At 32.4% G+C, this 14,279-nt stretch overlaps 1 protein-coding gene across 1 annotated transcript; it reads left to right on the top strand.

The window, feature by feature from the left end:
• Positions 1 to 2,330: 2,330 nt before the first annotated feature.
• Positions 2,331 to 4,371, top strand: LOC111412179 (cytochrome P450 94C1-like). The gene has a single exon (XM_023042978.1). The coding sequence runs from the start codon at positions 2,395 to 2,397 to the stop codon at positions 3,919 to 3,921; it is 1,527 nt and encodes a 508-aa protein (XP_022898746.1). The 5' UTR covers positions 2,331 to 2,394; the 3' UTR covers positions 3,922 to 4,371.
• Positions 4,372 to 14,279: the final 9,908 nt, after the last annotated feature.

Raw genomic sequence — 14,279 nt, 5'->3', positions numbered from 1 at the left:
ATTAACATAATAATAGTTAAAAAAAAAAAAGTTCGATGCAATGACAGACACCTAAAAATTCATTTCGTAAAAACCAAAGTAGGAATATTGGATTCAAAGGTTTGAAAGTATATAAAGGGAGTAGGAGTGTCATTAAGAGACTCTATTTTTAAAAAGTATATATTATCATTTGAAGAATATCTACAAATTTAGATAATTAAAATTTTGAAGTATTCCAACAAACTCTTTATATTTAATAATTAGGGTCCGTTTGATTGCGAAGATGAAATTGAATTGAATTGAAAACGAATTCCAGAGAATTGAATTACCTAAAAATTGTTTTCTAGGAATTGTAAATTATTGTGTTTGATTGGTGTAATTTTTCACGAGAAAAATGTTGAAATGAAAGTATTTTTTAGTGTTCGTTTGGCCCTATTTTATATTAAAATTGTCAATTAAGGGGATAGAATTTACTGATATTGGAGATGAAACTTGTTTCCATTGCCAAAAAAAATTCAAGAAAATCATCTATCTTTTGATATTCGTTTGACTTTGTTTTACATGAAAAATGTCAATTAAATGGAAATAGTTTTTTACAATAATTCTCAGAATTCGTTTCTATTGCCAAATATATTGGTGAGAATTCCAATTCAAGGAATATGTGGAATTTAGTTTAGGTAGCAAAAAAAGTGAAAAATGAATTCTAGGAAAAAAATGCTCTCAAACAATGCAAAAGTGGAAGTTGGAATTGATTTTCCATTTTCTATGAAAAATTTGGGTGTATCAAACACACCCTTAATGTTACTACTCCCAAAAAATGTTTATTATTTTTCTCTATCTTTTATTTTAACTACCTTTTCTTTAGATTATTTTAGTATTTTTCTACATTGAAAATTGAAACACTTTGAATGCATTTAATTATAACGAGTGAGTTTGGAGCACCAAACCTACTCTCTAAATTAAAATGTTAATTTAAAAAGTGTTTATTTAAAGAATATCTCCAAGATATTCCCTATTTTTAAAAAGCAAATTTAGCAATTTAGAAAGCATCTATAACTTTAGATAGCCAAAAATTTTAAATGTTTCAAGAGGCTTTATATTTTTCTTTTAGTTTTACTACTCTCAAAAAGTATTTTTTATTTTTTTCTATCTTTTGTTTTCTCCAACTTCTTTCCAATGAGTGCATTATAGAGAGTAAGTTTGTCTCTCCAAATACATTTTATTTTAAAATATTAATTTAAAAAGTTTTATAGAACAAAATTTTAAGGATTGACTCTTTAAATTAGAGAGTATTATATTTAGGCCCAATTTGACTCTCATTCTTTCAAAAAAATACATTTTTAAATAGTTATCTAATATCATTTTAATTACACATTCTTCATATATTTATTTTTTTGTAACTCGGATGTCCGAGTTTCGTCTGACTAATCTTGAGGAGTGGTTGTCTTTCCTTCTGATTCACCACTCAGGTAAATGCGAATACGGTCACAGTTTATATACACTTGGATCAAACATTTGTGATGTAATTCTCCTCCTTGTGGACCTTCCTTTATAATATGTGACCAGAACCCTCAAAGAAACGATAAAATGCTCCATAACTTTGCCTCTATTGCTATGTTGCATTTACTTGCTTTAATGGTGTCTCTTTCGTTATCTTTTTAGCTTTATTTGAAGAGGATATTTTATTAATATTACAGTTTTTGGTTAAACATAAATTTGAAAAGAATATAAAACATTCAAAAGAATTTAATGAAAATAAATATTAGTGGATGGATTTAGAGCGATATATTTATATATAATTTTATATGTGTGTATTTAAGTAAATTACGTAAAGTTAAAAATAAAATATATTTTTCTTCTTAAAAAGTAGATATATATAGCGTCTCCCTAAATAATTTTTTTTACTCTCTTGATATAATTTTGGACAAAAATCGTTGTATGAAAGAAGATATATTAAATAATAGATGATTGATGAAAAATGCGATAAATAAAAGTATAAACATAAATATAACAATTTACAAGACAGTTCATGCAATTAAAATATATTTTACTTATATTTAACCTTTAATTATTGCAGTCTACTTGGTCATAATTAATGCACGTTAACTCCTGTGTAGTTACGGACATAAGCTACACGTCATTTTAATTTATTTAACGCACGCGTTATTTATGCCGATTTTCCCGTTGGCCTCGTGCCAAGAACTGGTGTCAAATTCTGAAAGCAAATCCAAAGTGGTGCTCTTTACGTGAATACACGGAAAAAAACTGTATAATTTTACACTGAAAAGTGAAAATGACAATAGGCTACATTCCAACAATATAAAACCATAGCCTTTGATGTCCATCAATCTCATTCTTTCTTGCCTCTTTCTCAGATCCTTCCGCTTCTTCTCTCTCTAAAATTATTCTGTAACAATGATTTTTGAAGCTTTCACGTGGTTACGTTTGTTCTTGTTCTTCGTTACTATAGCCTCTTTCTGTATTGTCTCTCTCTCGGTTTTTGTTCTGAGATTGAAGCCATGGTGTAGTTGTGAAATCTGTCAATGTTTTGTCAGTTCAAGGTGGTCCTTGGAATTCAGTAATTTGTGTGATTGGTACTCTCATCTTCTGAAAAAATCAAAAACTGGAACAATTCGTGTTCACATTCTTGGTAATATTATCACTGCCAATCCAGAAAATGTTGAGTACATGCTCAAAAAAAGGTTTGATAATTACCCAAAAGGCAAACAATTTTCATCCATTTTGAGTGATCTTCTGGGGAGAGGGATTTTCAACGTGGATGGCCATTTATGGAAGTTCCAGAGGAAAATGGCAAGTCTAGAACTAAGCAATCTTTCTGTAAAATCATATGCATTTGAGATTGTAGTGTCTGAAATTCGTTCCAGACTAATTCCATTATTTTCCTCTTTTTCTGGTAAAGAAAATGGTGTTCTTGATTTACAAGACGTGTTTCGAAGATTTTCATTCGATAGCATTTGCAAATTTTCATTCGGACTAGACCCCGGCTGCCTAAAATTGTCACTACCGGATTCAGAATTTGCAGTGGCCTTTGATCTTACATCAAAATTATCAGCTGAGCGCGCATTGACGGTATCACCATTGATCTGGAAAATGAAAAGATTTTTCAATTTAGGCAGTGAGAAGAAACTGAGAGAAACCATTAAATTGGTTAATGTCCTAGCTGAGGAGCTGATCAAGCACAAAAGAAACATGGATGTCTCCTCTCATGAAGACCTAGTGTCGAGATTTATGGCGAATATAGACGACGACAAATTCCTCCGGGACATTGTCATAAGCTTTGTCCTGGCAGGTCGAGACACCATTGCCTCAGCCTTAACCACTTTCTTCTGGCTATTGTCAAATCATCCACATGTCATGCTGGCTATTCGAGAAGAATCAGACCGAATAATGGGGTCGAAAACTCAAGATGTTGCGAGTTTTGAGCAATTGAAGGAAATGCATTATCTTCAAGCAGCAGTACATGAGAGCATGAGACTATTTCCACCAGTTCAATTTGATTCAAAGTTCTGTCAAGAAGATGATATTCTCCCAGATGGTACGTTTGTAGCAAAAGGCACTAGGGTTACATACCATCCCTATGCAATGGGCAGAATGGAAACAATTTGGGGCCCGGATTGCCTTGAATTCAAGCCTGAAAGATGGATACAAGATGGGATTTTCAAGCAAGTAAATCCTTTCAAGTACCCAGTATTTCAGGCCGGGTTTAGGGTTTGTTTGGGTAAAGAAATGGCATTGGTGGAAATGAAAAATGTTGCTTTGTCTTTCATTAGGCAGTTTGATATCCAAATGGCTAACCCAAGTCACACTCTTAAGTTCACGCCGGGCCTGACTGCTACAGTCAAAAATGGTTTGCCTGTGTTCGTACAAGGAATCAATGGTCGCACTCAAACTATCAAAAACCTGGCTAAAAATCATCAGTGATGAGACATTTCTTGACTAAACATCTTTTCATCAAAATCTACAATCTCGTGACACAATCTTCCATGCTGCTAAACAATATTGTATATTCTATTCAATGATTTCGCTACATCTTAAAATCTTGATGGGGATTAGGAAAATGAATGTCGGACGTAGATGCATTGAACCCAGGCCTTATTCTCATTGTTTAAACTTTAGATATTGTAGTTAGAAGCACGAGAAAACAATTCAATGTGCAGTGGATAAGGTGGTGGGTTTAGGACCACAAGTTTCTGCAATTCTCTAATGTTTGTAAAATTATTTTGTTAACTTTGGATCTCGAAGTGTCTTGAAAATGTTGGATTCACACTTTGAAATTATTAATATATTAGAATATGTATACTTTTAAGAAAACTTTTTTCAAGTATAATTAAAAACGTTTAGGTTGAAAAGCGAGCATGTATGGTCCTCATGGGATGAAGTTACTTAGAATAGACTGAATTTGTTCAACTTTTTTGTGAGTCACAATTTGTGTGACCGGAGAATTTTGGCTTGAAGCTTTTGGGAACGTTAGAACAATAGGAACATGTAGAATTTCCCGAAATTGATATTGCGTAGAATTCCCCCCCTCTTCCAAAGAGCATAGTATCAAAGATGACATACGATTTTCTCTCTCAACATCATAACACCAGTGAGTAGGCGAATAGCCCAAGAATATGTTACGGTCGTGACTAATTTTTCCATTTTACAGTCCATCTTTTATCTTGTTCATTGTTATACAAAATAATTTTGAACAATGGGTGATGCCTGGTTACTTACAAAATGAGTTAGGGAGACACAATCAAACTTTGTACAAATAGAATACTTTGTTTTTTATTTTTGAATGATTCATATTTAACCTAAAAAAATGTAGATTTACATTTCAAAAATATTTCTTCATTAATATTTTGCTAATCATTTTCATTTATTTGATTTTGAACAATAAATTTTTTAATACTTTGCTCATCACAAGAAAATGTATATTTATGTTTTAAAAAATTGTGTGTTTGATACAAACAATTAATTCAAGTAATCAAAAGAAAAAACAAACAATCAATATTCAATACTAATAATCAGTCAAATAAACACAATTCATTAGATATAAGTTAAATTTTATATAATCAGTTTAGACACGTGCTATATACATAAATAGGATAGGAGAAAATGCAAATTTAGATTCTAATTAGTTGAAAATTTGATTGAAATTTGAAAATTTGTAGTAAATGTAATAATTGTAGAGAAATTATAGACAAATTTTTAAAAAATAGAAGAGTTAAGATTTGGATAAAAGGTTTGAGGGAGAGAATACGATAGAGTAATAAAAAAGAGAGAAAATTCAAATTTATTGTGATTTTGTCTCTATTTGGTGGGAATTAAAGTTCGATTTTTAGTAAATTTTGATAAAATTTTAAAAGTTAAGGAATCCAGGAAATAAGTTATTAAAATTAATTATTAACTTTAATTTAGATTAAAATTTAAATTTCAATCGGCACCAAACATGACCTTATCAAAAAAAAAAAAAAAAAGGAGAAAATCTCAAAAGTTGGGGGTCAAGTGACCCCCATTACCCCCGGCCCTTGGGTCCGCATACACACACACACACACACACACACACAATAAAAAAAATTTTGAGAGGACTTATTTATACAAATGGTCCCAGCCTATGGCTATTTTGGAAAATTATCTTTCCTTTCAATCACGACTCTTAACTTCTTCATTTGAAAGTTTAGGTGCGGATATACTGATAGAGCCTCGATAATATTCACTAATTCAAGAGAAAGAAGGCATATGCTATGGTCAACAGTAGGTTGGCTAGGCCAGCAGATTAATCGTGGGTCAGCCAAGTCAGTAGATAAATTCTGTTGTCTAATCCAGTTAGTATGTTATCTTTAAAGGTAAAATGAGTAGTTGAGTCAATTGAGGAATAAATGTGATAGGGAGGGGGGATTAGAGATTCATTCAGAAGTCGGGGAGATATCTGGTCTCAATTTGATGGAATTTGTCGTTTACATTCTGTGAAATATCAATGCAGTCTTCAGTACAATTGTTCTTTGTTTACAAATAATTGCATCAATCCATCTATACTAAATATCACTCCAACATATATTATATATAATAGAAATTCACTAGCCAACACATCAAATGCTATTTTCGCAACATCTAATTCATAGCACGAGGTCACTACAGCAACACAGTTTTCAACAGTAGATACAGTAGCATCGGCTTCACAGAGATATCTCTAGGAGCAACAGCAGTGAGGTTCTATCAACTTGGTTTCAAAGTGTAAAATGTGTTTTCTAAAACCCATTTTTTAGAAGTGGAAAAACGATTTTGAATGGCATGTCACTTGGCATAAATTTGTTGGCTGATTAATGGCGACCCGAATCTCTATTTCTTTGTGGCTATTTTGGACCATTGGTTTGGATCTAACGACTATGGCTTAAGTGAGAATTATTTGGTTAGTGGTTCCTTGGCTAGCTAGGTCAATTCATTCATTCTTTCAGACTTAATTATCGTATTTTCTCTCACTAAAATCTCAAGAAACTTTTCATCTTCAAGGTCTGTTATTCTTCATTGTGAATCAGATCTGGTTTCTGATTTCTGGTTTTGGTCTATTGTAAAATCAGGCTTGTATGGCGGCTTATGTATTGTGATCATTTACAGAAGTCTTATGTGCTTTTGTGGTTGATTGATCTGTATAGAATTTAAGCTACACTTGGTTTCAGTCTTATGACAATTAGATATTGGTTCTAATGAGATCCATACAGATTGATGATAGTATATTTGAGTCTAATTGTTGTACTCTAACCTTGAACTCTCTCTTGGGTGGTTCTTTGCACATAGTGATGGACTCTTTATCTCCGAGCCCCTAGATTAGGCATTGCTGAACTGTGTGACCATATTTTTGTACTCTAACCTTGACCATATTTTGGTATTACGCTTACTGTTTTTTGTGAGTTTGTGGTGCGATTTTGCCTATTTTTTGTGGGCAAAATCCTAACGAAATTGGTATCAAAGCCTCATAAGGTGTTCGGTAAGGCATTTTTGAAATGCGATTTGAATTTCTTTTCGTATTGATGCATTTTTTGATCTGTGCAATTCTTGAATTTGATTCGAACTGAGATTCTTGGAGGCTGGGTTTGGGATTTGGCTTTGAAATTATCGCTGGAATTGGATTTTAATTTCTAAAAACGAACTGGATATTTAAATATTGTTATACATAGTATTTCGGTGAGATTGTTCCAATTACATTTATCAGTAACTAATTTGCATGATTTAAATGTTATATGTGAATCTATTGATATTACTGTGATTTAGTTTATCCAAGAATCATGATAAATTATTTGATTGTAATAAGTGTACGTTTAGATTTTTCCCAGTTTCTTCAATCTGAATGTTTGGCATCATCTGTAGTAACTCTAAATTGATTCTTCTTGGATACTTTTTTAGTCTGTGCATATTATTGTAGAGTTGATTTTCATTCTGAGATCAACTTGTCAAAAATTGCAAAAACTTTTTCAAAACCTTTTCCGCAACTTAAGTAATCTTCAAATTAAATACCACGTATGTCCACTAGTAATAGTCAACCTTTTATAGAACCTGCAATGGGTTTGAAGGTCGAATTATTACAATTCAATGGAAAGAGGGATTACTCCATCTAGAAACAAAAAATGAGGGTCATATTGGTCCAACAAAGGATTGCTAAAACCCTGGATGATCTTAAAACTTTTTCTGTTGAATTGAAAGCTAAGCCTGATGAAATTCAAGATATAAATGAAATTGTATATAATTCTATCATATTGCACTTATTTGACAATATAGTAAGACAAGTTGAAGATACTAAAATCCCTAGAGCCTTGTGGCCTGCATTAAACGCTTTGTTTTGTACTAAGACATTGCCTAATAAAATCTACCTCTTAGATAAACTCTTTAGTTTCAAAATGGATGCTAGGAAAGAATTGGAAATTAATTTGAGTGATTTTAGCATCCTAGCTAACAGCATTGTTCATAATGACCAAAAGAGAGAGAGAGAGAGAGAATGAGGACCTTGCGGTGATACTTCTTAATTCATTACCTGATTTATATAAGGATATCAAGAATGTGATAGACTACTCGAAAGATGTACTAACACAAATAGTTCTCACTAATGCTCTAAGATATCGAGAATTGGAGGTCAAGAGAGGAGATATGTTTGTAAAAGGAATAACTAAGAAGAAGGAAAATAACTTCAACAACATAACATTCAAATCTAAATATAAAATTAGATATAAGTTAAGAGATAAAAGCAATAAGCAGTGTTGCCATTTTGGAAAGTTAGGCCACTTTATAAGAGATTGTTTTGAATGAAAGAAAAAACTAAAGGATCAAAATAATGGTGAATTGAATAATTCTGCCATAGGTTCTGAATTAGATAGCCTATTTATAATGATTGTGTCTAATGAAGAGTTGATAAGGACTGGATCTTGAATTCAGGGTGTACATTCCACATGTGTCCTAATAGGTCTTGGTTTAATAATTACATTGAAATTGAACCCTAGAAAGTGTATATGGGTAAAAATAACTTTCAAAGTGTTCTTGGTATTGGTGATATTTTCCAACAAAATGTATGATGGTACTGTTAGGCAACTGAAAATGTGAGATATGTCCTAAATCTGAAAAGAAAACTCATCTCATTGGGAATCCTTAAAGATGGGGGACATTCTTTCAAGTCCGAAAAATTACACTTTAAAAGTGATGAAGGATCTTTGGTAATTTTCAGTGGGCCTAAAGAAATAGATTGTGCTATCTTATGGGAGAGATTAATTGTTACTCCTCAAGATGCCAAGTCTTTGATCATAATTGAAAACAAATTAGAATTGTGGCATAATAGAATGTGATATATAGGAAAATAAGGGTCTGGAGTATCTAAATAAACGAAAATTACTTGGGAAATATATTATTGAGCCCCTTGAATTTTGTGAAACATGTGTGCTGGGTAAGTCACAGGGGGTGGCTTTGAGACTGGGTTACATACTACCTCTAGGCCCTAGACTATGTCCACTCGAATTTATGAGGACTAGAGAGTCATCCTACCTTTGGAAGGAATAAGTATTTCATTTCTATAGTTGATGACTACTCAAGAAAGGTGTGGACTTATCCATTGAAGTCTCAACTTGAAACATTTCAAAAATTCAGAACTTGGTTAAAGATGGTTGAAAATTAACTTGATAAGAAGTTGAAAATTAAGTTGATAATAATGATTTGGAATTTTGTAATGATGAGTTTGATAACTTTTGTAAACAAAAGGGAATTGTAAGATACAGAACAGTTAAACACAAATCTCAACAAAATAGGGTCACTGAAAGAATGAACAGAAATCTAATAAACAAGGTTAGGTATATGCTAATTAATTCTGGATTAGCTAAAGGTTTTTAAGCTGAGGCTTATCTTATAAATCAATCTCCATGAAATTTTGTTGGGTGTTTGGATATATGACATATATACATCAAATTGAGGGAAAGTTGGACCCTAGCACAACTAAATATATTAGGCTTGAAAACCCTGAAGGGGTACATGTTGTGGGTGTTCGATGTGCAAGACATTAAGATCATTAATAGCAGAAATGTGGTATTTAATGAATCTGAAATACCATGTACGAAAAATAAAATTGAAAATCCAAAGGAGAAAACTGACGAGACTATTTCACAGATTGAGGTGAAGTTAGCAAAGCTTAGCCACACTCAACTTGATAATGCTAAAGTTGGTGTTCAACAATCTAATGAAAACATAGTTAACAAGGATGAAGGTGAAGTACAACTATCCCAAACTGAGGTTGAAACTGAAATTGAAAACCCAAATATCCCCACTATTGTGTAAAGTACTCAAGATTATCAACTGATTGAAGCTAGGGAAAGGAGATAAGTCAAACCAAATACAAGATATGAAATAAATAACTTGACTGCTTTGCCTCTGGTGAATCTTTAGAGTATTCAGAACATTTATCTTATGAAGAGACCATGAATAGCTCTAAATTTGAGAAATGGAAAGATACAACAAATGAATAAATAAATATCTACTTGTAAATAAAACATGAAAACTAGTAAAGAAACCTCAAAATCAAAGAGATGTTCAATGCAAGTGGATTTTCAAACTAAAGGATGGGATTATTTCATCTGACCCTTTGACATATAAAGCTAGGCTTGTAGTCAAAGGCTTTACTTAAAGAGAATGTGTTAACTATAATGAGATCACCTCCCTCTTTGTCAAATATAAGATATAAGATTGATTATTGAACTAGTTGTTCAATTCAATTGAGAACTTAAACAATTAGATGTCAAGATGACATTCTTACATAGTGAGTTAGATAAAGACATCTATGTGTCAACCCCAAGGGTTTGAGATGAAAGAAAAGAAAGATTATATTTGCAAATTGCAAAAATCATTATATGAACTCAAACAAAGTCTAAAGCAATGATACATTAGATTTAACAGGTGTGTTGAAGATTGAATCTAAGATAAATGAATATGATCATTGTTTATACTACAATAATGCTAGCGATGGTAGTAAGGTTCATTTACTTCTATATGTTGATGACATGTAATTGGCCAGCTCTAGCAAAGATGAAATACTGAGACTTAAAAACCTCTGAAGTTTGAATTTGATATGAAAGACTTAGAAAATACCAAGAAAATTTTTAGAGCAGTTATTGACAGAAACAGACGAGAATATTTTAACCATAACACAATGTGCTTATTTATGGTTATAAGAAAGTTCGGCATGAAAGATTCTAAACATGTGAAAGTACCTCTTGCAGCCTATATGAGTCTATCATCATTCCAATCACATAAAAATGAAACTGAAATGAAAGAAATAAAGAATATCCCATATGCTAATGCATAGGATTTGTCATGTTTCTATGATTGCTACTAGGCTTGATTTAGCTTATACTATAAGTTTCCTAAGTAGATTTACGTCTAATCTTAAAAAACCTTATTGGGCCAGGTTAAAATGGCTTCTGAGATATGTAGTTGGAACATTGAGTACAAGATTAGTGTCTGAAAGGAGACCTGAACAATTTACTTTAAAGGGTGATGTAGACTCTGATTCTGCTGGTTACAAATACCAAAGAAATTCTACAACTGCCTATTTCTTCACACCTAGTAATAATTACATCACATGAAAGTCAAAACTTCAATCTATTGTCACGTTATCTAGTACAAAAGCTGGATACGTAACAATTACTAAATCTGTAAAAGAGTGGGTCTAGTTAAAAGGAATTTTGGGAGAATTGAATTTTTTGCACGAATCACCTACAATTTTCACCGCTAGTTAAAGTGCTTTAATTCTATGTAAGAATCCTATTTTATCGTGAGAGATCTAAGAATATTAAGGTGAAGTATCATTTCATACAAGAGAAAATTGCATGTCGTGAGGTCATTCCCGAAAAAATTCATACAGATATTAATCCGTCTGACATGGGAACCAAGATTCTATTTGTTAAGTTTAGATCTTATTTGTCTTTACTACATATTGATACGGGTTAATCTTTTGCAGGTTCTTGAGCAATGATGTAGGTTAAATTATCGTCACGTGCAATTTAGCAATTAAAGAGAGTGAGGTTTGAGAAAACAAGGTGAAGATTGTAAAATATGTTTTTAAAACCCCTTTCTTAGAAGTGGGAAAATGATTTTAAATGGCATGTCCACTTGGCATAAATCTGTTGGCTGATTTATGGTGACCTAGATCTGTATTTCTTTATGGCTATTTTGGACAGTTGGTTTGGATCTAACAGTTGTGGCTCAAGTTAGAATTATTTAGTTAGTGGCTCCTTGGCTGGCTCGGTGAATTTATTCATTCTTTCAGACTTGATTCTCATATTTTCTCTCACTAAAATCTCAAGAAACTTTTCATCTTCAAGGTATGTTTTTCTTTACTGTAAATCAGATTTGGTTTCTGATTTCTGATTTTCGTCTATTGTAAAGTCAGGTTAGTATGGTGGCTCATGTATTGTGATCATTTGTAGAAGTCTTAGGCGCTTTTGTGGTTGATTATTCTGTATAGAATTGAATACACACTTGGTTTCGGTCTTATGTTGATTAGATGTTGGTTTTAGTGTTATCTATACAGATCAACGATAGCATATTTGTGTGAGACTATTGTACTCTAATCTTGAACTCTCTCTTAGGTGATTCTTTGCACATAGTAACGAGCTCCTTATTTCAGAGCCCCAAAATTAGTCATTGTTGAACTCAGAGACCATATCTTTGTGTCGTGTTTATTGTGTTCTGTGAGTTTGTGGCTCAGTTTCTACATACTGCCTTTTTTATGCTTGAAATCCTAACCCAGAGTAACAGTCTTAGGAATATGATACTCATCGATTGACTTAACACTTTGGAAGCAAGGATTGACAAAATGAATTTGGAGTTACAAAAGGTAATAGGGACATGAAATTTAAATTATAGAAAGATATGGTAGTGGTGAAGGAGAAATCCGAGTTGATGATGAGGAAGTTGGATGGACAAGTATGGAAATGGAAGGAAAATGGGCTAGTAGAGAACTCGCCCAAGCATATGTTCGCTTCTGAAATTCCTCCAAAGTCTGATAAGGCAAAAAAATCGAATATAGGAGTAAAATGGGCTAACCATGGTGAGCAAAACATCTGATGGAAAAAGGTTTGACGGTGGCTACACTCGAACCCAGCCTTACCTCTGAAAGTTCACCAAAAACCTGATGAAATTGGAGTTAGTAATGACAATTGGAACAACCGTGTCGAAGCAAGAAAGATGGACAAGCAAAGCCATAGACTGGACAAATTAATTGAAATCATTTCAGTGCCAGTGCCGATGATTCCAGAAGAAATGGTGGGAAGGAATTTCATTAGTTGGCTGAGGTGAGGATGTTGAAGCCTTAAGGTTTGGCAGATTAGGGGATTGGCCCAAAGTGTTGAAGATCGGAATGTAAAGAACCCAAACCTACATTCCCATAATTTTTCAGTTTACATAACTCGATTATAGCGCTAACAACCAAAGGGGCTTCTCTTTTCAAAAGGCTTACCGATGTAGAGTTATAGTTGAAAAATGGAGAATGTCTATTTTATCATGAGAAACACACATTTACATTCAACTACAAATTTATTTCAGTTCGTTAAGTTAAAAAATTGGAGTATTGAAAAAAAAAATACTGTTTATCTTCTTATTTGGTTGAGTTGCCTTAGAGACCATACTTGTGATAGTTTCTCGATTGAATAAGTCCATCAACTTTGAAAGGTTGAGACGCCCTTCGCTATGACAATTGCTGAAGTCCTTGCGAAGAAAAATTTGTGGTTGTATGATGAATTAACTAGCAATAGCTTCCACCTTGAGGACAAGGTGGATTTCGAAGGGACAAGAAATGATAGATCCCCCATAATATTCACTCATGTAAGGAAAAAGAAGGGATATGTTTAGTCAACAATGGATCAGCGATGCCAGGCCATTAGATAAATTATGTTATCTATTCCATTTAGTTTGTTATCTTTAAGGGTCGGGTGAGTAGGTGAGTAGTAAGGAAAAAAATACTGTTTATCTTCTTATTTGACACTTGTATATGTTTCAGGTGCTCAACACTGAATTGCTTGGAGTTCTTGAGGAGAAATAAGGTGCTGACTTAATTCCTTTTCTACTATCAAAAGTTATTCCGGTTTGCGGTGATGTTTCTTATGAGAACTTAGGTATCTATGACTCAAAATTGAGAGATGAGATGTGGCAAGAAGTAGATATTATTGTTAACTCGGCCGCAACAACTAAATTTGATGAAAGGTATACTCAAGCCTCATCTTTTAATACGGACTAGCATTTATCTGAATCTTATTATTAAATAAAATCTAATCAAAGAGCCACTATTTACATCTACCGTTCTTATATATCTGTCTCACTTTAAATCTATTAAACTTTAAATTTTTTTTAAAAAAAATACTATTTTCATCCACATCACATTTCAATATTGTCCTTATTAAATTCATTCATTTAAATATTATACGTCCACACTATTTTTATATATCTATTCCAACGTAATTCATTCAATCCTTTCATATATCTATTCATATCATTTTTATAAATTTACACATACACTCCATTTTTTTATATGTATCCCATCATAATTCCTTCGTAATCATTGCAATCATTGTGCACTATTTCTTTACTTGTTTTGATAATCCCAACAGATTCACTATTGCTTTGAATTCAAGGATAAAATTAGTCCCAGTACAAAACTCAAATTTTTATTTGGATAATCCAAGCAAAAAAGATAGCCATCAAGAAAAGATAAGATAATCCCAATAATAATTTGGAATGAAATTGTAATGAGAGAACCTTAATTGTAACGC

Source organism: Olea europaea, chromosome 16 (assembly GCF_002742605.1).
Source record: "Olea europaea var. sylvestris chromosome 16, O_europaea_v1, whole genome shotgun sequence".
Lineage (NCBI taxonomy): Eukaryota > Viridiplantae > Streptophyta > Magnoliopsida > Lamiales > Oleaceae > Olea > Olea europaea.
The sequence above is the reverse complement of the archived record's forward strand: the minus strand, read 5'-3'. Positions and strand labels throughout refer to the sequence as shown.

Bases quoted from the DNA above. Each gene is read 5' to 3' on its own strand.
- LOC111412179 (XM_023042978.1), top strand. From the start codon at position 2,395: ATGATTTTTGAAGCTTTCACGTGGTTACGTTTGTTCTTGTTCTTCGTT.